Genomic DNA, 22238 nt, shown 5'->3' with positions numbered 1-22238 from the left:
CAGCCAAATCTGCCCAGACATGCTGGTTTAAGTTTTGTGCCAATGGTCCAAGCTTTAACACGTTAGCATCTCTTCTTCCTAATTGCTTTCCCTTGTGTTTCTTCCCTTCCAGCACTGAATGTGTGATTCAGCCGTGCATTAACCTTTGTGTCTGATTCCTGATCTGCTGTTAAAATCTATGTTAATTCCTTCGAATCTCACAATTTTTTTCCCAAGCAAATCCCAAGCAGTTCTGGGATTCCTGTACCCACAGACGCAGTAGGTAGCTAACATGGTCTGCTCTCCAACAGCTCAGGCTGCCTGAATGCACTAATTAACACCTCATCAAACTCAACTGGTGGTTGTGTCTGGAGAAATTCCCTCTTGCACCTGCGCATTCACAAGACACCATTCCTAGCCTCCCGCACAGCAGGTCCCAGCCATAGGAGCAATGCATCCCTGCAGAGCCCATCCTTACATTGTATAGTGGTCCTGGTCCAGTCTTGCCAGCCTGCAGTGACACTGACACGCTCTGTGTATCTGAGCCATTGCACTGTGCAGGGTGGTACAACAGCTCAGGAGCAATAACTCAGCAGTGAAAGGTGTGCAAAGCCCGTGCTGCTGTGTGTCAGGCAGGGCTCTCCTCCCCTCGCCATATCTTATCTCCTCCATCAGGCAGTGCATAGGTTTCACCAGCACAGCTCATTGTCACCTGCCTAAGGACAGCCTTGCAGTGGGACAGCATGCACACAGTCCTACATGCTTCAAACCTCCAGGTTTGTGACCTGTGCTCATCATCTAGCCTGTTTAGCAGACCCCAGAGAAAGGTGGCATCCCAGGTTCAGTCCCACCATGTCCTGAAGGACAGGCCCAAGGACTGGGTTAGAACGGCCCTGAAGACGTCCATCTCCAGTCACTGAGACAGAGCCTGGCACGCAGCACAGGGCAATGTCCAATTCAGGTTGACGCTGCCGTTATTGCAGGACAAGGTTTAAACATAAAGAATGAGTTTAGCTTGCTTAATTGAGGTAACAGTTAAACAACAGACTACAATGTTTGGAACACAGAGCATGAAACAGGAAAATGTAATTTTAGATAATACTTCAATATGAGACTCTTCTCTGAGTGTTTCAGGACCTCAGACAACTCTAGAGGCTTTCCCCGGAGAACATCTAATGCCAGCTTCAGCTGTCGGAGATCATTCCTTGAGCCTCTCTGATCTCTCCTCCCCACCAAAACCCACCTCTTCGCTTTGTGTAACAGAGCACTGCTTGCCTGACAGACTAATCCACCCATCCTACCTTCTGCTGTGGGGTGTTTCATATCTCCCCGCCAGCCCTACTTAACATTTGAGTCATAATCCTCCACTTGGCATATCCCTTCCTACCTGGTTGACTTCTGCTCTTCATCAGTTTTTCTAAAATAAGAGGAAAACCTTGCTGGTTTCACATCATCAGGACTGTTAACTGCACACAGTGTATTCACTCCGGAGCCTTTGTCCTACTGTGAGCACTATGTAGACCACTCGTGGTGGTCTAGCAATGCAGACTGCAGGCTTGCCATTGACAGTACCTTCCTAAATTCTTTCTCCTCTCTTCTGCTTGCCTCCTGTGTGGGGCTTATTCAGATCTGAAAGGCATGTCCTGGCTGTGACAGCCCCAGGCACTTGCTGAGCCACATCCCATTGATCTCTCCGGATCACTAACTGAAAGTACTCAAGCGACCTCAGGGAGCTGCTGGGAATAAAGCTCATGCTGTCAAGCAACTTAGGCATTGGGGTTTGTTTATTTCTCCTTTTGCAACTCCATTTCCTAATACTGCCGATGGGGACGCCTTTTGCCTTTGTGTAATCAGACTTGTTCCTCCTCTTTACGCCCTGCCTAGTAATAATTGGGTCTTTACATGGAAAGCCAAGCAGCTCTTTTCTCACAGCACCCCATGGGCTATGTAGGCATATGCTGCTCACCATGAGCTGCAGACACCAGGATTTACAGTGCACCACACAAGGTTTCTCCATGGAAGAGAGATCTCTTTAAGCGCCTCTGGACCAGTGTCGCCCTGGCAGGCAGGGATGGCAGCAGAGAAACAGCGTATAGCTTAGAGAGCAGGCATGGCATTCTCATTGCAGCTCTTTCACACCTGTATGAAAGACTGGAGAGTCCCCATCACCCAGTCACCAGGACTGTTCAAACCCTAGCCCTTCCCTACCTCCCTTTTCATTCTAGATGGTGTTTCTGCCATCCTCTCCATCAGGTCTTACACTGCAGCTTTGCTCCTGGGGGTGCTGTCAGTCACAGTACAGCTCCAGCATTGCAGAGCTGCTGGACCACCCTGGCTGTGCAACCCAGCTCTTCCAACCCCTCTTCCCTGGGACCTGGCTGCGGCGCACCAAGGGCAAACGCAGCAGTAGGACTTCCCTTTTTCTAAGAGCTTATTGGCACTCATCCCTGTTCTTTTCCTTACTCAGCCCACTCCTCCCAGCGCTAATGGATTTCCTGCTGATCAAGGCTACTACAACATTTTGTAACTCTCCCTGCATTGCACTGAACATGATGCACTCATACGACACTGGTGGCAGCCATGCTGCAGGCACAGGGGCTGCTCCCCCACTTCTGTCAGCAGGAAGGATGCTGGTGTCGCAGCTGGCCTAACCAGCTTTATGGTCTCTCTGTGCTGCTGTAGCAGAGCTGAGAATCTGGCCCTGGCTCCCTGCCTGCCTCGCCAGGGACTGCATCAGTGTGCTGTTTATTGTTTCTGCCAGATCATTCATGCAGATGTTAATGAATACTAGACCCAGCTTTGCTCCCAACAGAGTCCCTTCCACACCTCCCCCTGCCCAGCCCTCTGCACTGGAGTTTCTGTTTATAGTCCTGCAGGGAATTACCCCTCTGTTGCACAGCCTTTGAGCCTCACAGTCCCCATTCCTGCTGCCAGCAGGCTCCCACACCTCCCTGGTTCCTGTAGCTGTCCAATGTCACCTCCAGGTGTCTGCGTCCCTCACTGTCACCATTTCTTCTCCACCTCTGGCCTCCCCAGACTAGAGACATGCCAATTCTCCTAAGGAGCAGAAAGCAGAAAGCCAGTGAAGAAAGTTGCTACAGGTTCCTCCTCTGCACAGACAGAGAAATCACAGGGAGAAGTCACCAAATAGCAAGAGAAAAGCAATTTGTTCAGAAGGACTCTGAGACAACATCTACACTGATAAGTGGTGCCAGGACCCATCTCCTGGCCCTGCAACTCATGGGCATGCAGGAGCCTGCATACACATTACTGCATTATCTTCATGTCCCAACATGGTGAGCACCTCAGTCTGCCTATAATTGGGAAACTCTGTGAATACTTGGGAGAAATTGGAGGAATCAGCCCAGCCCAAAATCCCACCAGGGACCATGTCCACAAGCCCCTGGTACTGTGGTGGCTGAGCCACACAGAGCCTCACTGTGCTGGCAGCTGTTGGACATGGGGAAGACAAGGAGCAAGTCTACCTGCTGCAGGAAGAGTTTCTGATCTCTTCATCAAAGCAGCATCACTTACCCTTCCAGGAGAGAGATGGCGTTCTTTCTGGGCCTCCCAATGTTTGGCCCATAGAGGTTTGCCCTGGAATAAGTGCGGATAAGCTGCAGCAGGCTTCTCAGCTGGACGTAGTCCTTCCCCAGCTGGCTGCCGTTCACCGAGCGGCCGATCAGGGTCCGATAGTTATTGGGCTCTGGAAAAGTAAAAATAGACAAGCAAGGCTTGCCAGCTCCGTTCCTTCAGCCGCGCTTCCGGAGACAGACACACAGCTCATGCTGTCGCACAGCTTGAGCTCCACAGAGCTGCCTGCAGAGCAGCACAAGGAGCCTCTGAGGAGTGGATGAGGGTGATCGCTTGCTCTGCTGTGCCAGCATCTCCTCCTGTACCCCTTTTGCAGTGTGCTGTGTGAAGGACCCCGCCTTGGTGTCATGCCCCTGTCTCTGCAGGGTCCCCCATTCACCTGGCACTGCAGCCACCACCCAGGTCCATATAGCTGCTGGTCTGGCCAGCCCAACAGCTGGGCCAGAAATGTTTCATGTGCTTAATATCAGCCGATGGAAATGTCCAGTTAAGGGGCTAACACATACCAGGTCCATCTAAGAGATAGCGTTGCCTTATAGCAGTGTCCTTTAAGTCCCTCTGAAACTGCACTGGCAAAGCATCTTGGGGTCTGCAAATATCCTCTTCCAAAAGGGAATACCTTTCTGCTACGGTGAGCTCCATTCCCGTGGCTCTCCTGTTCCCACACTCACCATTGCCCAGCTCCCAGGAGATGTTGTACTTCTTGCTGGCACTGTACTTCAGAAGGCTGAGGGCATTGGAGCTGTTCCAGGAGTTGTTGGGATTTCGGCGCAGAGCATTCAGTGCAAAGATCAGGTGAAGGCCAGAGCAGTCAGCAAAGTTATAGAGTTTGTCTAGAGACCTGGCTGGGAAGAAACAAAAAGCAGTTTGTAGTTCAAATGAAAGCCAGTTCCAGGAAGGTTCAAATGATCCTGCTGTCCATCTGAGCTTGCTTTCTGTGTAGGATGAACCACGGTCAAATGCCATCCCATGACATCTGTAACTGCAGAAACCCACCTGACCTTTGAAACTGGGATAGGATTCCAGGTGTGGGCTCATCTCTTTCCAGCATGAAACTTGGATTCGCTCCACCACTGTGTCAAAGCTAGGGACCATGTTACCAAAGATAAGTGACTTTACAACATCTCTTTTCATCTGCTCTTGGCATGGGGAGTTCAGCCTTTCCTGTGCTTATCCTGCCTTGCATCTCTTTCAGAGCAGATCCTGCAGTGCCTGGGGACCAGAGGAGGATATCACCACCCCAGACTGCCAGCCCATGGCCACCCCTCCTATGCCACCACAGCCTGCTCTCTACTCCCACAGCCCCCTGTGCAGTAGCCAAGCCTCAGCAATAACCAAGTAGAGCCTCCAAGGTGTGCACCGTGCACCTTGCTAACCTCTGCTCTGCACACAAAGAGATGAGCTTTGTGCCACCCCTTGAGCTCAGGGAGAGGAGGGCTCCCTGCCTGGTGACAACGTGGCCAAGCCCTCCTGGGATGCTGGGGTCTTTGTGGGATTCGTGTCCTACTTGCTGGCTACAAAGCTGGTGTCTCCCCTGCTCCACTGTGAGCTTGGTGAGCAGTGGGGGACCAGCCAGCAGCAGAAGGAGAAAACAAAGAAAGAGCTGGCCCACTATTCAGGGAAGTGACATTAACACAGAGCACAGCTGGGAGAGACAAAACCCTTAATGCCTTTTTTTGCTTCAATCTTCCCTAAAATACTCAACAGCAATCAAATGCCTGACAAAGCTAATGCCAGCGTTAGCAGGATACAAACTGACACGAAAGATTTGGTGAGAGAGTAATTAGATAACTATGGTGTTTTCAATCATCCCTGCCTGTTGAATTGCATCCCAGGACACTCAGTGAGCTTCCTGAAGCAGCCTTGGAGATGCAACCACTTAACTGTGAGAAGCCACCTGGGATGGGGAGGTTCCAGGGGACTGGGGGGCAGACCAAGGGCTCCACTTTCAGAAGAGGGGAAGGAGGCGCTGGGGAATTAGAATAGGCAAACCGGCTTCAGGTCCCAGAAAAATACTTGGACAAATAACCAAGCTGCTTGTCAGCACTTACAAAATATAAGGAGATGATCAACAGCCACAGGAATGCGTCAAAAACAAATCACACTGAAGCAATCTACTGACAGAAGAGCAGAGCTTGTGGGCAGCAAAGCAGCCACTTAGGTCTTATACCTTGGTTGTTTTTAAGGCTTTGGACATGACTGCACATAATGTTCTCTTCAGAATGCAAGGTAACCCTGATCTATCCTGAACTGCAGCGAGAAACAGGCACACTGAGAGCAGCTACCAGTGATTTGCTGTTAAACTGAAGGGTCAGGCAGCCTGCTCTGCGTCTTTTTACACCTTTGCAGTAAAGAAGGGTTATATATAAAGGAGGAGGGTACATATATCAGACTTGCCATGTCACTAAAGGGATAGCATGGCCAAGGAAGATGAAAGTATGGAGAGAAGGTTCAGGGAATTACTCTAAGCCCAGGGGTGATGCTGCGAGTCTCCCTGTACCTGCACTGCTTAACTGAGGTGCTAGTGAGATGGTGACAGCCAGAAGCTGATCACTCCAGCTGGAAAAGCTGGACATCTGCATTTATCCTGTCGCTCTTCCTGGGCACTGAAAGCTTCAATGAATATGGAGCCAGCTCCGAGGTCTGAAAAGAATAAACTTATTTTAAAAGTCATGTTTTAAGGAGGGTCAAGGAAATCAGCTAACTGAATAGCTAAGTAGCAAAGTCATGGAAAGAAGAAAGGAAAAATGTGGAAAAGAAATTCCTAATCCCTTTCACAACCTTTTTCTAACTGCTACTGGTTGTTTGAGTGAAAGTAGCTGAATTAGATTAATCTAATGTATTCATCCCAGTGGTTCAGGCACATTAGCTGTTTTTTTCTGGATATTTAGTGAATTAGAGACAGATACAGTTACTTAATACTCATTTACTTCAACCCCCCAAGCAGAAAGCTGCACTTGAAATGAGTCTCCTGTAAAGAAGGTAAGATAGGCGCCTAAATGACAACATGAAGATAGCCAAAAGGTGTCACCTGCAGTTCCCTTGCTAGAAATGAAACCTTTTCACTGGTGCAAAACAGTTGTACTACAGGAGGGGATTTGATTCACGTTTAGGAGCGTCTGCAGAGGACTGGGAATTGATTTTCCATGCATCCACCAGAGGAAACAAGCCGTCTGTTTATCCCAATGCAGGGCCTGCCACTGTGAAATTATATTTTCCCCATGAGACCTGCTTTGTTTCCGTGCGCCTGGACACAGAGATGCCACATGTATTTTGTGTTCTGCCGTGACTTTCCAGGCTGGAAACCTCAGCAATCAGGAGAGAGAGCTGGGAGAAATGCACAGATGTCTGGGGGTTGTTCCTGCACATTTCCAGTGGTCTCCCAGAACACAAACTCACCTGCAGACTGCAATGAAGCCACAAAGAGCAGAAAACTACCAATAAACCTCTCTCTGCAGCAAACTAGGTTGTTAATATGGGCACTCTTGGAATCAAGACTATTGGGTATCAAGTCATCTTATCTCCTTCATCCTTAGCAGCTGTCTTGGGACAGCATGAACTTGGAATCATCATTCTCTCCAATGACTCTAGCAGAGCCTTGATGACAAGTCTGCACAAGATGCCCAACCATTAGTGATTAAAGGGCATGTCTGACCTCTTTTGAGATGAACACCTTAAACTAGACATCCCTGTTGCAGACAGCTGCAGTAAGGTAAGTAGTGTCATGGGTGTCTAAAGCACGAAAAGAAACATATTTAGAAGACCTCGAGTGATGTCCGGCCCTCCATGAGTACAAACAGGGCCAAAAGAAAGTGCTATAAATACTTTACTGCCATGGCTGGGGATGGCCACATTATTTCTGAGTAATGAGAACATGAAGAAACGCAGTATTATTAACAGCTGGCCAACCCTCACTTTGAATTCCGGATAATTGCACTGCTTTTTCTTCATCAAACACAGAAAATCTTGCCGGAATTTAACCTTTCCCCAGCTAACAGATCGTTAGGCAAGGCTTTCACAAAGCATTTCAATAGAAAAAGCCATTGTCATACCAGAATGAATCTTAATAGAGCAGAACTGGATTTATAAGATGTTCTCCCTGCCCCTTCTGCCCCTCTGCCTGCACAGGCTTAGCACACATGAGCCACTGAGCTAAGGGAAAAGGAATAAAGCAGATAAAAATAAACATAATAATTAAAAAAAGTTCAAGGATGCCAAGAGTCAGCTTCTGCCACTCACTGGTGCTCACAACTGATGCTCACATACTTGGAGTGAGGTTAACCAAGGCAGCAAAGCTACGTGCTCTGTTCCTTGCACCCAGCAGCAGTGCTTGCTGGCAGGCCTCAGTGGGGACGGACGCCTGCCACGGTGGTTTTGGGACTAACAGCAGCCAGCAGACGGAGACAAAGACCCCAAAGCCTGGCACAAAAGAGAAATCAGAAGATATTTGGGCTTTCTCAACCTTCTACTTCCTCAGCTGTAGAGGCTTGAACGCATCTGGAGAGTGAATACTGCCCAGTGATGCATGGCTGGGTGGCCGTCAGTGAAGATCTGATCTCAATCCTGCCCTCAGCTGAAGCTCAGCTCAGGGATTAAAGGTTTTGGTCATTTGCATGGATCCCTCATCCTGCCCAGAGGGAGGAAAATAATTTCAAATTGCAGAAGATGTCTGTGAGGCCACAAATGGTGGTGGTGTTCATGGGACAAATACGACTTTTGGGATTCTTTCCCATTTTAATCCTTTTCAGATTCTAAAGTTCTTAAAAGATGGATGGCACTTAACTCTGTGGCATGCCAACACAAAATGTGGGGCACATTAAAACATCTCTGGCAGTTTAAAATAATTGGAAAGACTTCCCAGTTGTAATTCCCGACTTAAGCATTACACTAGAGACTTTATAAAGAACAGAGTTTTGACTGCCATTTGGTGAGAGGGACAGTTCAATAATCTCTGGGTTTGAAAGTCTTCCACGTTTTTATTCTGCTTCAGGAATTTTGCTTTGGCAGGATTTAGCACAGAGAGTGGAAATGCATGTGCAAGCTGAGACAGCGGCTGAGATCAGCCAGTGGGCTGAGGGATGGAGGGGCATGGCACGGTGTGCCAGCGGCTTTCGTAACTCTGGGAAGTCAACCAGAAGGACAGGAAAGAAGAGCCTGTTCTCCTTCTATCCCCACTATTCACCACGTCCATCTCTTGCACGTACAGTGCATACCAGCACTGAGGATGATGGGGTAAGAGCTGAGAGGGCAGCACACACCTCACTCCCCAAATCTGCAGGTTAGCTGAGAGACCAAGCAAATGCACAACAGATGAACCCTTCTGTGGATAAAGCAAAGAAATGCAGTTCTAGAAACAACCATCATCAGTATTGCTTGACTGCATTCCCCATAAATCCTGAGCAACGCCTGGAGCATCCCTACAAACACCTCCTGGTGCTAGCACCAAAGCCAGCAGCTTCCCCTGCCTCTTGAACACCCCACGGGAGACAGCAGAGGGAAGGGGTTGGGAAAGACCTGGCAAAGAGCAAAGAGAAGCCCAAAGAGAGGCCCAAAGAGAGCTTGAAAAGGAGGGAGCAGAAAGTACAGGATGTTCAGACAAGAGGTCAATAAGATGGCTGGTGGGAGCAATGAATGGAAAAAGAAGGGTATTCCCACTTATAGAAGAACAAGTGGGTACATGGAAAACTTATTTACAGATTGCCACCATAGTCAGCTGAATCCCATTTGCACTGGCTCTCTTCGGCTGAAAATCCTCATAAAACCACATGTGTGTGGCAAGGACTTAATGTTTTCTTAGCAAATAATATGAATCAGAAGATATGCAACAGGCAATCAGAGTAACTCCAGACCCATGGGACAGGTCTGCAAAACTGGCTTGAAATCTTCCCATGGATTCCATCCCCAGTCACGATAGGGTTTCAGACAGGGAAACCAGACCCCCACACTCCACAACTTGCATACTTAGAGCACCAAAGAGTGGCCTTCACCATCACTGCAAGTTCAGAAGAAAAGCAGGATCCCAACACTGTCCGTATGCACTATAATATCCAGCTTCATCCACTGGATCATAGGGAGATTTTCCTATTCTAGCTGAACGTTAAGCCATTCCTTCAGAGTTGCTGCTTAATGAGAATTTTAAAGATTTTGAGGATACCAAGAAACCCACACAGTTGCTGGGAATTGCATTCTAATGATGACCATCCCAGCTGGGAAGCTGTTTGGTTTTAATTCAGTCTTCTGAAGCATTTTGCTATGCAGTAAAACCACACTGTGTAAAGATGCTGAAGAATTCCCAGGCAAAATTGCTGGCAGGAGGGAAAAGTTTGCTCGCCTCAGGCACACGTTTCACCTGAAATGCTCCCTCTACCTGGTCAGGCTTCCGATTTCCCCCTGAGAGGATCGAGGTGTGCAGAACTGTCCCTTGCTCTCATTTACCTCCCAGGTTTCATTATTGTTCCATGGGGCAGCAAAGCCTAGGGGCGCCCTGCATGAGGGAAGTGCTTCCCAAGGCAAGGTGCAGCGTTGGAGGTCTGCTCTGAGTGACAAGAAGTGCTTTGGCAGAGTCTAACAGTGCTATAGAAAAGGGATCTAGTTTAATCCCATCTGAAGAATACCTGAAAGATGGAGGAACTGGCTTTAATACTGCCAGCCAGTAAAGAAACACTGTGCACTGTGTGTTAATGAGAACCTGGATTTTATATCCAGCTGGATGACAGATGGGGGATCTGGGGCTATTCCCCTTGGAGTATTGAGGGGGCCTTGTTCCAAGGGAATTGTTGTCATCATCCCTGGTCTTTAAGCAGCTGAACATCGACCCTCGATATTCATTCAATGCTTTAACTAGATTTTTCATTTCACTGCCAACGGAGAGGTGATTATGCTGACCACATGAGCTAGGTTTAGTCCTTAACACCACCATACAGAAATAGCAGTCTGGGGGCTTGGTGTCAATCTCTCGCCAATAAGGAGCTTGGCTGGCAGCCATGGACTGTAGGCTGAGTTCCCAGCTGGCATATAACTTGGAAGACAACCATGAGGTCTGGGTTCAATATCCAATTGCTAAGGAGTCTGGCTGACAGCCTCATTTTGTGGAATGAATCCCAAATTAATATAATGTTTTTGATACCAGACAAGGGGCATGGCCCACTTCCAAATGCTGTAAGGGCTCAGATAAAAGCCATAGGCATTGGGTTCAGTGTGTAAATGGTATTGAAGTCGGATAACAGTCAGGATTGGGCTTAATCCTCAGATGGTGAGAAAAAGGAATGAGACCTGAGCTCTGCCTTCATGCAAAAAAAAAGAGCTCAAATGAGCAGAATAGCTCTGTTTTCAATCCTCACGTGGTCGAGAGCTCACAGGACAGTAATGATTTCTAGGAACAAGTGTAAATTGTCATATTGCTTCAGAAGAGATGAGGGATCTGGGTTCAATCTCCAATTGCTGTAAAGCTCAGATGATGGCCAGAGGGGCGATTTCCAAACCCTCTGTTCCAGCCGGGAAGGAGCTAAGATCACATTACCGCTAAGAAAGCGGTTTTCTTCTGCTGCATAACTTAAGACATTTTCTCTTTTGGATCAGGATGAATCCAGCATCTTCTAAAGTTTCAGAGGGAAATGGAGTTGGGTGGGGAGAGAGCTGCAGGCTTGAACAGTGTAAGAGAAAATAAGACCATGAGCATCACCTGCTCCTATGCACCTTGTTGAGCACCCCACATCACCGGCCTTGAGACATGGAAACTGCTCCAGAGAAAACACAGGTACACCTCATCAGCATCCTCATGCTCCTCAGTGCCTGCACCACTGGGCATCCTTGGGGCTTCTGCACGAGGCAGCTCATTCCATGAAGAGACGGTGATAACCTGAGTTGCAGTTACTGGCACCGCTTGTACACATGACTGGTGTGAAACAGTGAGTGCAGAAATAACTCACTTGTGGAGTAGCCTGCTGACACAGCTAGTCCCACTTTGTGTAAAGGATTGCAAATAAAATGTGTATAAAATGCTTGATTTCTTCTTCAAGTGGGCATTTAAAGTTGATTTGTTACATAGAAACCCTTCCTGGACGAGGTTTTATCGAAAGCAATAATTTGATAAACTGGCACCATCTCCCTTCCCTTGAGGAAGTTCTTTAAAATCTAATTCTGGCCCCTGGGGCTCTCAGCTTTACCTCTAAAGTCTGAATAGGATGGACCACAGAGGACAGGGCCTGGCTGCTGTGAGCACTGCTATAACAAGCTGTGGTTTGTGGCTAACCAAACTCTCGAGCAGTAACTGCAGGCTTGGGGTAAAACCCCCCAGAACACCCTCTCAGGGCAACAGCTACTCATTCCTAATGACCAGGGGTGCTGAAGACAAGCCCTATCAGCACAATCCCTTGCAAAGGCAATGGGCACAGCCCAGCACTTTGCTCTTTACCCCATGCAAAGCTACAGTGCTGGGGACAGGTTACAGCACATACCACAAAGTTGCCTTCCTCCAGGCTTTACCTATGCATGTGGAAGGGGCAAACCCACCAGGCTTGGGAACACGGCTGCAGATAGAGCCCAACTCCACTGCCAGACCATTTGCTGACAGAATGACTGTTTTATATGGCTATAAGAGCAGCTATAAGCGCAGCTGTCTGAAAAGCAACAAAATCTATGATGTGTGTTTCTAAATCCAGTGACAGCTGGCAGTGCTGAGCTGCAGCTCATTCCTTCTTTTACACAGTTTAGCTAAAACAGTTCTCTGTGATCGCCCCAATTTATCAACAAACAGCAGTTTCTGGAACAATTTAAAAGCATTCCCAAATAGGTAAGAAGTGGTCAGCTTTTCAAGCACTCAGCGATTTGTGAGCTCCCAAATAGGCAGGCAGCTGGAGATGGATGGGGACTGCTGATGGGAGGACCAAATGCCCTCCCCAGCTGCCTCACAGAGAGAATGGGGCTGTGGATCGCATCAGAATGGGGGGCTTTGAGGCAGGTGTACCTGGGCAGCTGCAGAGCATTACCCATGGGTGGAGGGAATGGTAATTCATATGGCTTAAAGCTGGTTTGAGGCATAAATGTGAAGCACTTCTCTGCTGCCAGGGAGGAGAGGTGATTTAGTCCCTGCACAGTGCTGCTCCCCAGCCAAGGAAGCCACATGGAGGGGCATCTCCTCCTGTGACTGAATCTCACCTCACAGGATTGGGGAAACCCCATGCAGCCCAAATCCACACAGGCATGTACAAGATAATGCTGTAGTTTTGTGTAGAGCTGTACACTGTAATGCAAGGCAGAGGGAGAAGGCACAAGGGCAGATGCCATGCCTATCCCCACACTCATCTCCTCCTGTGAGGCAGACGACAGCAGCCATCGCAGGGGCCCACTCCCATTTGCTGCTCAGGCAAGCTGCATCTACCTTTCAAGGTACCAGAGTTGCAAGGCAAAGGTTTCCTTTATAAATTATCTAGACTGTGCCTTAAGCGCTAACACTGTAGCACCGTAAAATGCTTAACCCAGGTAAGCTGTGCATCTAGCTCACTGATTCCCTTCAGCCCCATACTCTGGTTTTGCTGCCTGAACCGCTGTCATGTGGCAGACACAGCTTGATTCAGAAGAGCCTCCCGCAGGGATGCAAGCCAGACCCACCCAACAGCTCTCTGAGGAGCCGCGGAAGGCGCAGCGCCTTGTACCAAACCTGAAATATCACATCGGGAACAAATTCAAACTGAGGAGTTCCGTGTTGCCAAACCCCGACATTCAGAAATCATGAGTCAAACACCCCAAAATCGCAGGACTGGCTCAATAAACCTGGGTTTAACATAATTTTCATTGCCTGGTGTTTTCAAAAATTGCGGGTGCCTTTATAGGGCATTTCTAAGCTCCTCTATTACCATGAGAGTGAAAATCTGGCTTGTTTTTATTTTTCCTCCTAATTGAGGTTGATGTGCAGCAAAACAACTGTTTTATTTTACAAGTTGTTTGGATTGGCCTTGCTTCCCTGTGGGTGGGGGCTGCAGAGATGGTAGGGGCAATGCCTGACACCCTTCGCCTTTTTGCGCTGCAAGAGATGCTCTGCCGTTAAGCAAGGATCTGCCCATCTCCTTTTACAATCCCTAGCTATTTTGGGGGAATAAACCCAGAATCCGCAGAAATCAGGTGCTTCCTTTTACGCGTCTGAGTCAACGTTTCCTATTGTGCAAAGAGGCGCAGTCATGGTGCGGCGCTGAAAACCGCTGATCCCAGTCCTGGCCCATCCTCTTCTGCCTGCTGACCCCATTCTCGCCATCGGCCGTCCTTGGCTGTTCCCACTCGGAGCAGCTGATTTCCCTGGGAGGAAGAGGGAGTGACTGGGGCTCTTTGCACACTTTGTGAGCTGGGCATCTGGTATTTTTCAAAACTCTGAGATATTTTAACTGAAAACTGTCCTAAAAAAAAAAAAAAAAAAGAAAGAAAATCCAACAGAACCTAACCAAAAAACAATGCATAAAACCGGAAATGTTTCAATCTGAAATCCTTAATTAAAACCACACTCTTTAGTACATAAAGAAGGAAGTTAAAACAGAAATGTACTTTTGCACATTACAGACAGCATTATAATAAACACAAAGCACTGCCAAAAAAAGAGGCATTTTCAAGGCTAAAGTAGATACCTCCAGCTGCACTCAAATAATGTGAGCGGGCTTGCCCGCATCGCCAAGTATCATTGCATTTGAACATGATAGCAAACGACCAAGCTAAGTGGATGAGGAAGATGGCAATTACTGGTGCAGACCACTAGCACTACAGCAAGGACCACAGCCCGCTGGGGTCTGTGAACTCCGCTGACTTCCCAAAGATCCCAGTCCCTAATCTGTAAAGCATTTGAAGGAGCTGGCCCTAGCTCTTCCTGTTCCTCTGGGCTTGCAGATACGGCTCAGCTGGAGGGACCCGGTTTGGCAGGAGCTCTCTCCTGCTAATCTTTGGGGGAATCTTGTACCAAAGCACACAGGGTGGAGTCTGAACCTGATTTTGGAGGCACAGATGAATGGCTGGAAAAAGCCAGTCATTACCCTAACGTCCCACACCATACAGCCTGGGAGATGCACAAGGAATGCAGGAGTCAAACCCAGCCCCTCACCACAACAGAGCAGATCTTTTGCAAAGGTATTCACTGCCAGCTTAAAATTTTCTGCAAGTATGGAAATTTAGCCTATCCCTATGTAAAATTTTGCAGTTATTTAACATCTGTGGTCAAAATAAGCACCTGCTTCTCGTCCAAACTTACCTATTTTGTCCTTCTAGTAACTGGATCTTGCTATCCCCCTGCCTGCTAGGCTTTTGTTTCTTGTGGATAGCTCAACATTAAGATCATGCCTCCCGTAAATACACTTTCATTAAGCAATTTGTTGCAGGTCTTCAGATTCTTCACAGTAATGCAAGATGTTTCAAGTTTCCAATCAATTCTGCAGCTCTTTGCTGTCCTGCAAGTCTTACCAAGCTATGTCAACAAGCTACTGCTACGTGTGACATTTAAAATCTCATGAAACAATACTGATGTGCTGAGGGAGGACAGGTCTGCTCAGACTCCTGCTCTGCACCAGCCCAGAGACATGCTCATGTGCCTGCTGCTCACTGCCCAGGCAAGATGGTATTCTGGAGAGAGAGGATGCTGGAAAAGTTACCATCTGAGTGAAGACTGATAGTACCTCTCAGCCTAGAGAGGTCTGGAGACCAGGTCTGAAGGGAAACAATGACAAAAGCTAGTGAGTGCCCTACCACCAAGTGAATGTGGCTATGGAAAAGGAAACTGCAGCAGGCTCAGAGAAAAATGGAGTGAGAATAACAGGGCAACCTTCTGATCATGTTATATGTCTGCACAGAAATGCCAGGAGAACAGAGAATAAACAAAACTGCTTTAAAGCCCTCATATACAACTACAGCATTTAGCCTTACACATGGTTCATGGAAAGACATGTTTGGAGGGGAATACTGGTATGAGAAGATGTAACTTGTTTAGGAAACAGAAGAAGGAAATGGGGGGGGGGTATATGAAGAATACTTTGGGGCTCAAGAAGAGGTGGGAAACAGACTGTGCATGTCCCCAGGGACAGAGAAAGATACAGGTAGCCCAGGAGATGTCCCATAGAGCTACCACAGAAGTAGGACACGGACAATGCCTTTTTTAAGTGTCTGACTAAAGCAGCCAAATACTTTGAGTTGGTAGGAACAGGTAATCTTAATTACCCTGGCATCTGCTAAAGACAGCGGGGGACAGGTCCCAGACACACCAAGCTGCTGGAATGCAAGGGGAGAAGTTGCTCTGGAGAAAGAAGGGAGAGTAACACAGGGGGATGTTTATTACTTGGATATCATTGATACAGAAAGTTGATTAATAGTCCAAAACTGGAAGTAAATGAGTGCAATTGATTACAAAACCACAAAGTTCAGCAATTTAAGGCAGTGAAGGAACATGAACAGCAGATTAAAGAGAACGTCTTTCACAAAACACAAATTCGAACAAATTCAGGGCACAGGTCAAGAGGATCTCTGGGGAAAGGAGTTTAAGACAGCATTTCCCAACCAGTGAGACATGGAGAGGCAACAGCTGTGCTGTGGGTCCAGGGGAGAGAGCAGCAGAAAGAACAGCAGGAAAATACCCTATAAATACATACACAAATAAGAGGAAGAAAGAGGAAAATAGCAATCTGTAACTCAGAGCAGAAGAGTAAACAACATATTGACATAGACACAGCTTTTTGTTTCAGTTTTCATAGAAACAATTAACTGTGACACGGCTGTTAATGACGTTCATTTTAAGTGTGAAACAGAAGGAGATCTGAAGAGGGAAGGAACAGATGAAAGATCACTTAAGAGATCTAAACCACAAAAGTGCTAGGTTATCACTCTGAAATCTATCAGATTGTTTTTTCAGATACAGAAGATCCATATGTATTCAATAATTCCTTTTTCCTGCATTTTCACCCATTATCAGCATAGCCTCTTGCAATAATATTGCACTTTGCTGAAGTGGTTTTACTCCTGGTATGCTGGAAGCATACTTAACTTTTACAACCCTGGACACAGACACATCCCTGATACCCTCAGCTTTCCTTTACTGCTTGCCAGCATTTCAGGGGAACACATCTCCCCCAGCCTTAGTGCAATGGAGGTATCAACTTTCTTTGTCCTTTTAAACTGAGCTGTGAAGAAGAAGCATGACTTCTTGTGAAGTAAGCACCCAAAGTGGTGGCACTCTACAGGAGCTCTATACCTCTATCTTCTGGAAAACAACCCAAAGCCAGTCCAGCCCTGGAGATCAGGGGTGCAGATATATAGCCTTGGATGGGATGGATGTTAAGTTTCACACCAGTTATTCTGCAGCCACAGTAGCCAGCACAACTCCTCCACATTAGGAGATCCTTGGTCAGTGTGGAGACGGAGAAGGGTGTTCACACAGTTTGCCAGGACAGTAGCTCTAAATATCATCTCTTAATTGTATCATGCCTAGAGGTAGCTCTCAAAAACGCAGGGAGCCACGCAGGCAGAAGAGGCAGATGAGAGCACAGCTCACTCATGGTATGTGGGATTCAGCTAAACATGCAGCAAAAAGCTCTGCCATGAGCTACTCCAACCTATGAATGGATTTAGATGTCAGATGTCAGCTCTTTTCTGGAGACACCCTCTGTGTGTTTTTTAATACATCTGTGTACCCAATTGCTGGGTGACCTACAGCACTGCCCTCCCTCCTTCTCCCCTCTTACTACTGGAACACAAATCCTTCAACTGAAAATACATCATATTCTGGAGCTAGAGAGTCGCATTAAAATTGAGTATATGAGGTGCTGGATTAAGCTAATGGTGTCATTGGCTTGCCTTCTGGGAGAGGGATCTGAGATTTTTACAATGTACTTGTCAGCTTTTTAAACTTACTTGGCTAAACAAATAACCACCGTTAAGCCTCTGAAAGGGATTCTGCCCCCAGCCAGAGGATCAGCCTTCTGAGACAATTCTTGAGGATAAAGGTTGAGCTAAAGAAGCACAATTTTTCAGGGTTTAACTGAATAAATTTCACTGGTTAAGTAAACCATTTTCTTTCTGGATATGGCACAATCTCCACTGAAAAATAAATTCATGGAAAATATTAAAACTTATTAAAATAAATCCCCCCAAAAGTGCTTGGCAGTCTCTAATTAAATAATTCCAAACAAGAATCCCATCCCCTCAGATTTTATATGGGATATGCCCACTGGCTCCCACCTTCTGTAAATGGGAACCATGTGGGCAGCATTAGAAGAGGGAAGTGCAAGAAAAGGTGAGCCGAGTGAAAGGCAGATGAACACATCATGGCATGCTGGGGAAGATTAAAGTGAAACAAAAAAAAGTAAGGCTGAAAGCTTTTGACAGCAGAGAACAAGAAAGTTTCCATATCTGAGAAAGGTTATGGGATCACTCTAAGTGAGAAGGAAGATGTTAGCAGTTGGAAGAAAAGACTAGGTCTTGTCCTGGGAGGATATGCTTCAAAAGCATTTACTTTCCAGCTTAGCAATGACCTTGCTCCATTTATTGCTGCGGGCTGTGGATGTTGGAAGACTGATCCTACAAAATGAGGCTGGTTGTGCATTACTGTACAGCCGATAAACGTTACACTTTAAGAATTGAGAAATGTATTTATGCTCAGAGCACTCAGAAATGACACAACAGATTCTCACTTAGATTTCAGGTCATCTCCTCAAGCCCTCAGTCTGAAACTTGAACATAAGGAATTCCCATTTCAAGAGAGATGATAGGATAAAATTATAAACACCCAAATCAGGTGTGCAACCACCAAGCCAGGTTTCCACATGCTCTTGTATTATATCAGCACCATGGGGATAAACAGGGTGAGAAGCTGGACACCAGGAGGACAAGTGAGGTGTCAGAAACACCTCCTGGAGAGAAAACAGAGAGAGACAAAGGGTGCCCAGGATGAAGGCAGTAGTGGCAGCAACCTATAGCAGCACCAACCAGACTTGGTTGCGATGCAACACAGCAGCTCTGATCACAAACACTGATGGCGATGAATAAGCAGATACCTATAGCAATTTAGGAAGGCATGTGGCGTATTTTGTGTGCACGTGTGTAGAAACGGACGGCTACCTCTTTCTAGAGCACTTCTCTGGCCATCCAGTCAAGAAGTCATGCATGCAGCGCTTGTGTTAGAAGAGGTGGCAGCAGCAGGGAGAGGTTTATTAAACTGATTTTTCAGGCCCTAGTTGATCATAATTTCTGGTGAACTTTACTGGCACCCCAGAGCACACAAGTCCTGGCACAACAAACACAGCATAAGCCAATAACTATGAGAGGGGTCTGGAAAATCTCATTAGTTTACTGATGGCTCTTCACCCAAGTACAATCTAATCACCACAAGGCCTGAGCAGAAGGGAAAACCAGCCCACACAGTGCCCTGGAGGAGTTTTGGCAATGCTGCTGATAACTGTGCTCCAGGAAGGCATTGGCTGGAGCACTGCACTGAGCACTGGCTTCTAATCAGTGTGTTTCCTGCAGATCCCTTTCCTTGACACAAGAGGTGCTGCAAGTCCTATCAGTGATGATTTCCCTCTTCCTGAAGGATGGAGAGCTACAAAATTTCCTTAGCCTCCAATGGCTCCTTCCCAAGGACAGACTTGCTAGGAGGTGCAAGCTATTGGCAGCTTGAGGGCCCAGGGGAGCTGTTGACCGTGTTTAGGCCACAATCCAGAAGACTTGATTTCATCCAGTGTAAGTGGAGCTGGTTTATTTATTCTAATGGTCTGATGGCGAGGGAGGAGTGGTCCCTGGCTGCCTGCGACAGGCACAGCCCTGTTCCAAAATGGGGTCCAACACACAGCCCTGCTCCAGAAAACACTACTCACATGGAAGAGGCTCCCACCCTCACATGCCACCTGGAGGCAAGGTTTCATCGGATCCATGCTGCTGAAGAGATGTTTATTCTTCTCTTAGACCTGTTGTCTGACCCTGTACCTCTTTCTCAGTTAGATGAGCCATTTTGATTGCTCTGCATTGTGCTGGAGGACTGTTTGAGACTCCCATCTCCAGCAACATAAAAGAGGAGATGCCTGGAGAAGGACACAAGAGGGGCAACCACACCATGACGCTTTCCAGGGTACACGCCTGCCTCCAGGAATCAATGACACTGGGCAACAAGCATAAAAGGCATGAGGCATCTTACTTCCCAAATAAAAGCAATAAGAAAAGCCAGTAAATAATGATAGCCCCAGCACTTCACATGCACCACGACTATGATGAAACTCAACTCAGGAGTAACCTGCTGTCCCATCTAAAGGTCTGAGAGCAAGATGTCCTAGTTCACACAAAAGAGCTGAGCCCTCAGAACAGACTCACGCCAAATTATAAATAAAGATCCAAGAAGACTTGACACAAATACTGAGGCAATGACTAGATAAATGACTTATGAAGTGCAGTGAATGCCTGCAGTGCTGACCAAATGGAGGAGAAGCTTTTAAGGACTGCAGAAGCTTTCCAGAGGAACAGAATATAAGGACTGCCAATTTGTGTCAAAGATTTTCCATCTGCACATAAATAAATAAATAAGGAAGATGGAAGCAGACGAGGAGAAATCTGTATTGTCCATCACCGAGCCCTATGTGGGTGTAGCTCCTCCAATGCAGAGTCTGTGCTGGACTCCAGCGAGACTGAAGAGTTGCAGATGGCTGGTGGTAGTCATCTGTGTGGGCCTGAATCATACTTTATAGGTCCAATTCTGCCTCTAGAACTAATAACATTCTCTATATGGCCAAGGTACTCTCTGGACCTACACTCTGTTCACCTGCTAGAGAGTGAACAATCATGTTTCTCAGGACAGTGAGAACAAAGGAGTAAGAAAAGAAGACGCGTGACAATAAGCAGAAGGGGAAAAGAAATTAGTTTATTGCCCAAGCCATAACATCCCGGCTCACAATAATTCCCACTGCTGTTCACCACAGCACCTCAGCATAAGGACATCAGCCTCGCCACTCACCAGCATGTCCTTGGAGGGAGCAAAGATAGAGGGATGGCAGGCAAAGAGGGGATGAAGGCAAGCCAAAGAGTGCGGGAGGGGAAAAAAACATTTTGGGGTTTATTTTTCACACAAGATTCACAACATTCCTCAGAAAATTTAATTTTGCCGTCCTGTTCTTGTTTGCTAACCAGAACCAATTTAATTTTAAAACAACACGCAGAGCCAACGGGGGGAAAAACATTTTGCAATGGCTCTTTGCTCCCACTTGGAACAGCGAGCACGGCTTAACTCGTTCGGCTCCCACAGCCGCAACACCAGCTCGTGGGGAGCTGGACAGCCAGCACGGGAAGCCTCCAGCCAGGAGGGAATGAGGAACTTGCTGGCCCCAGTAAACGATACGATGCAAATGACTTATTTCGAGCAACTTGACAAATCCCACCCCATGCATCTGCGGAGGCTGGAGGTGGCGGGAGAGGAGAGCAATTTGTCGTGTGGAACATCTTCCTCTCGCCCCGGCTCCCTGCTCGACAGCTCGCTCTGTGGTTTGGAGGAAAACAATGGCTTGTTACCGCACTTAACAAAGAGCAGAAAGCTCCTATTCCTCTTCCGCTACCAAGAACACGCACATTTCTCATATCAGCATGTGAGACTTCTGTGGTTTTATGCCTTGTTGTGACAGCTTGGTAAACAACCTGATAAAAATCAAGCGCTTTTCAAAGGCAAGGTTAACACACTCATGTGCAACCTGGCTTGTCAGAGAACACCAGAAACTCTGAACACGTTGCTTCTGCTTACCATCTGCATGAGCTTATTCAGACTAAAATAACAAAGTGTGTTTCCTGATCTCTGTCAACGTAAATAGAACCATTAAGCTGCAAGCCTGTTTACATTCTGGGAAATAGTCATTGCATTCATCCCGATTGCTCCTCATCCTGCAACCACAGCATCCCCACACTATGCTAGTGGCAGCTCTGCTGCAGCCCACAGCTCCGCCAACCACCAGTCAACACCAGGCACCAGGACCCACCACGTCTGTGCCATAAAACCAACTTAAAGCCCTTAGTGAATATTATATGTTGCTGTCCAAATTTGGCTTTATAGCTAGAAACAAGGACACGCTTGAAGGATCAGGTCACCCAGTTGTAATATCTGGCAGGCAGAAGTAGGAACATTCACACTTATTTAAAGGAGCTTTTTTGGTAGGTTAAGTCGTAAATACTAGAGCAGAAAAATCCTGGAGCTTGCCGGTGGTATGCTTACAACAGCTCCATCTAATGCATCACGCAAGGACCGACACTCCAAGGCGAGCACGTAGACATGGCACAGCCTCCAGCCCTGAGGATTTACATCTTGGAAGAGGAGGGGATGGTACCATCTGTAAGCCGTTGTATCCCAGAACATCAGAGCCAAACACTGCAATCTGTTGGCCAAGGCAACCCATCTGCTCATAGAGAAGAGCAGAGCTAATGTCACCCAAACCCACTGGGGTTCCACCGCTCCAACCAGCGCCTCTTCACCCATGTAAGGACCAGGCTCCTAGGCACTAGCAGGGGCATTTACACAACCCCTCAGGAGCATGTGCTGGTCTGGATGCTGGCCGTTTTGTCATTGCTAGCCTCGTTACAGCCCTAATAGGTGCTCCCTGTAATTGCGGGAGACCATTGTATTTTCTTGGCCTAGCTTCACCTGCAGAATTGTAGAAGAATGAGAATTCCACATTTGG

The 22238-nt window shown here is 47.3% G+C and overlaps 1 protein-coding gene across 2 annotated transcripts in view; it reads right to left on the bottom strand.

The window, feature by feature from the left end:
• HPSE2 (heparanase 2 (inactive)) overlaps positions 1–22238 on the bottom strand; it is a 110141-nt gene that overhangs the window by 34029 nt on the left and 53874 nt on the right. For both annotated transcript variants that reach the window (XM_062610420.1, XM_062610422.1), the window contains 2 exons: positions 4245–4418; positions 3514–3685 (listed from right to left, as the gene is read on the bottom strand). In XM_062610420.1, the coding sequence (XP_062466404.1) occupies positions 3514–3685; positions 4245–4418 (346 nt within the window). The remainder of the gene's footprint in view (positions 1–3513; positions 3686–4244; positions 4419–22238) is intronic.

The sequence above is a fragment of the Pezoporus occidentalis genome, unplaced genomic scaffold, assembly GCF_034315485.1.
Source record: "Pezoporus occidentalis ecotype Australia unplaced genomic scaffold, CSIRO_AGI_Poc_V1 ctg147, whole genome shotgun sequence".
NCBI classification, from domain to species: Eukaryota; Metazoa; Chordata; class Aves; order Psittaciformes; family Psittacidae; genus Pezoporus; species Pezoporus occidentalis.
Note: the sequence above shows the minus strand (reverse complement) of the source record. Positions and strands in the feature narration are given on the sequence as shown.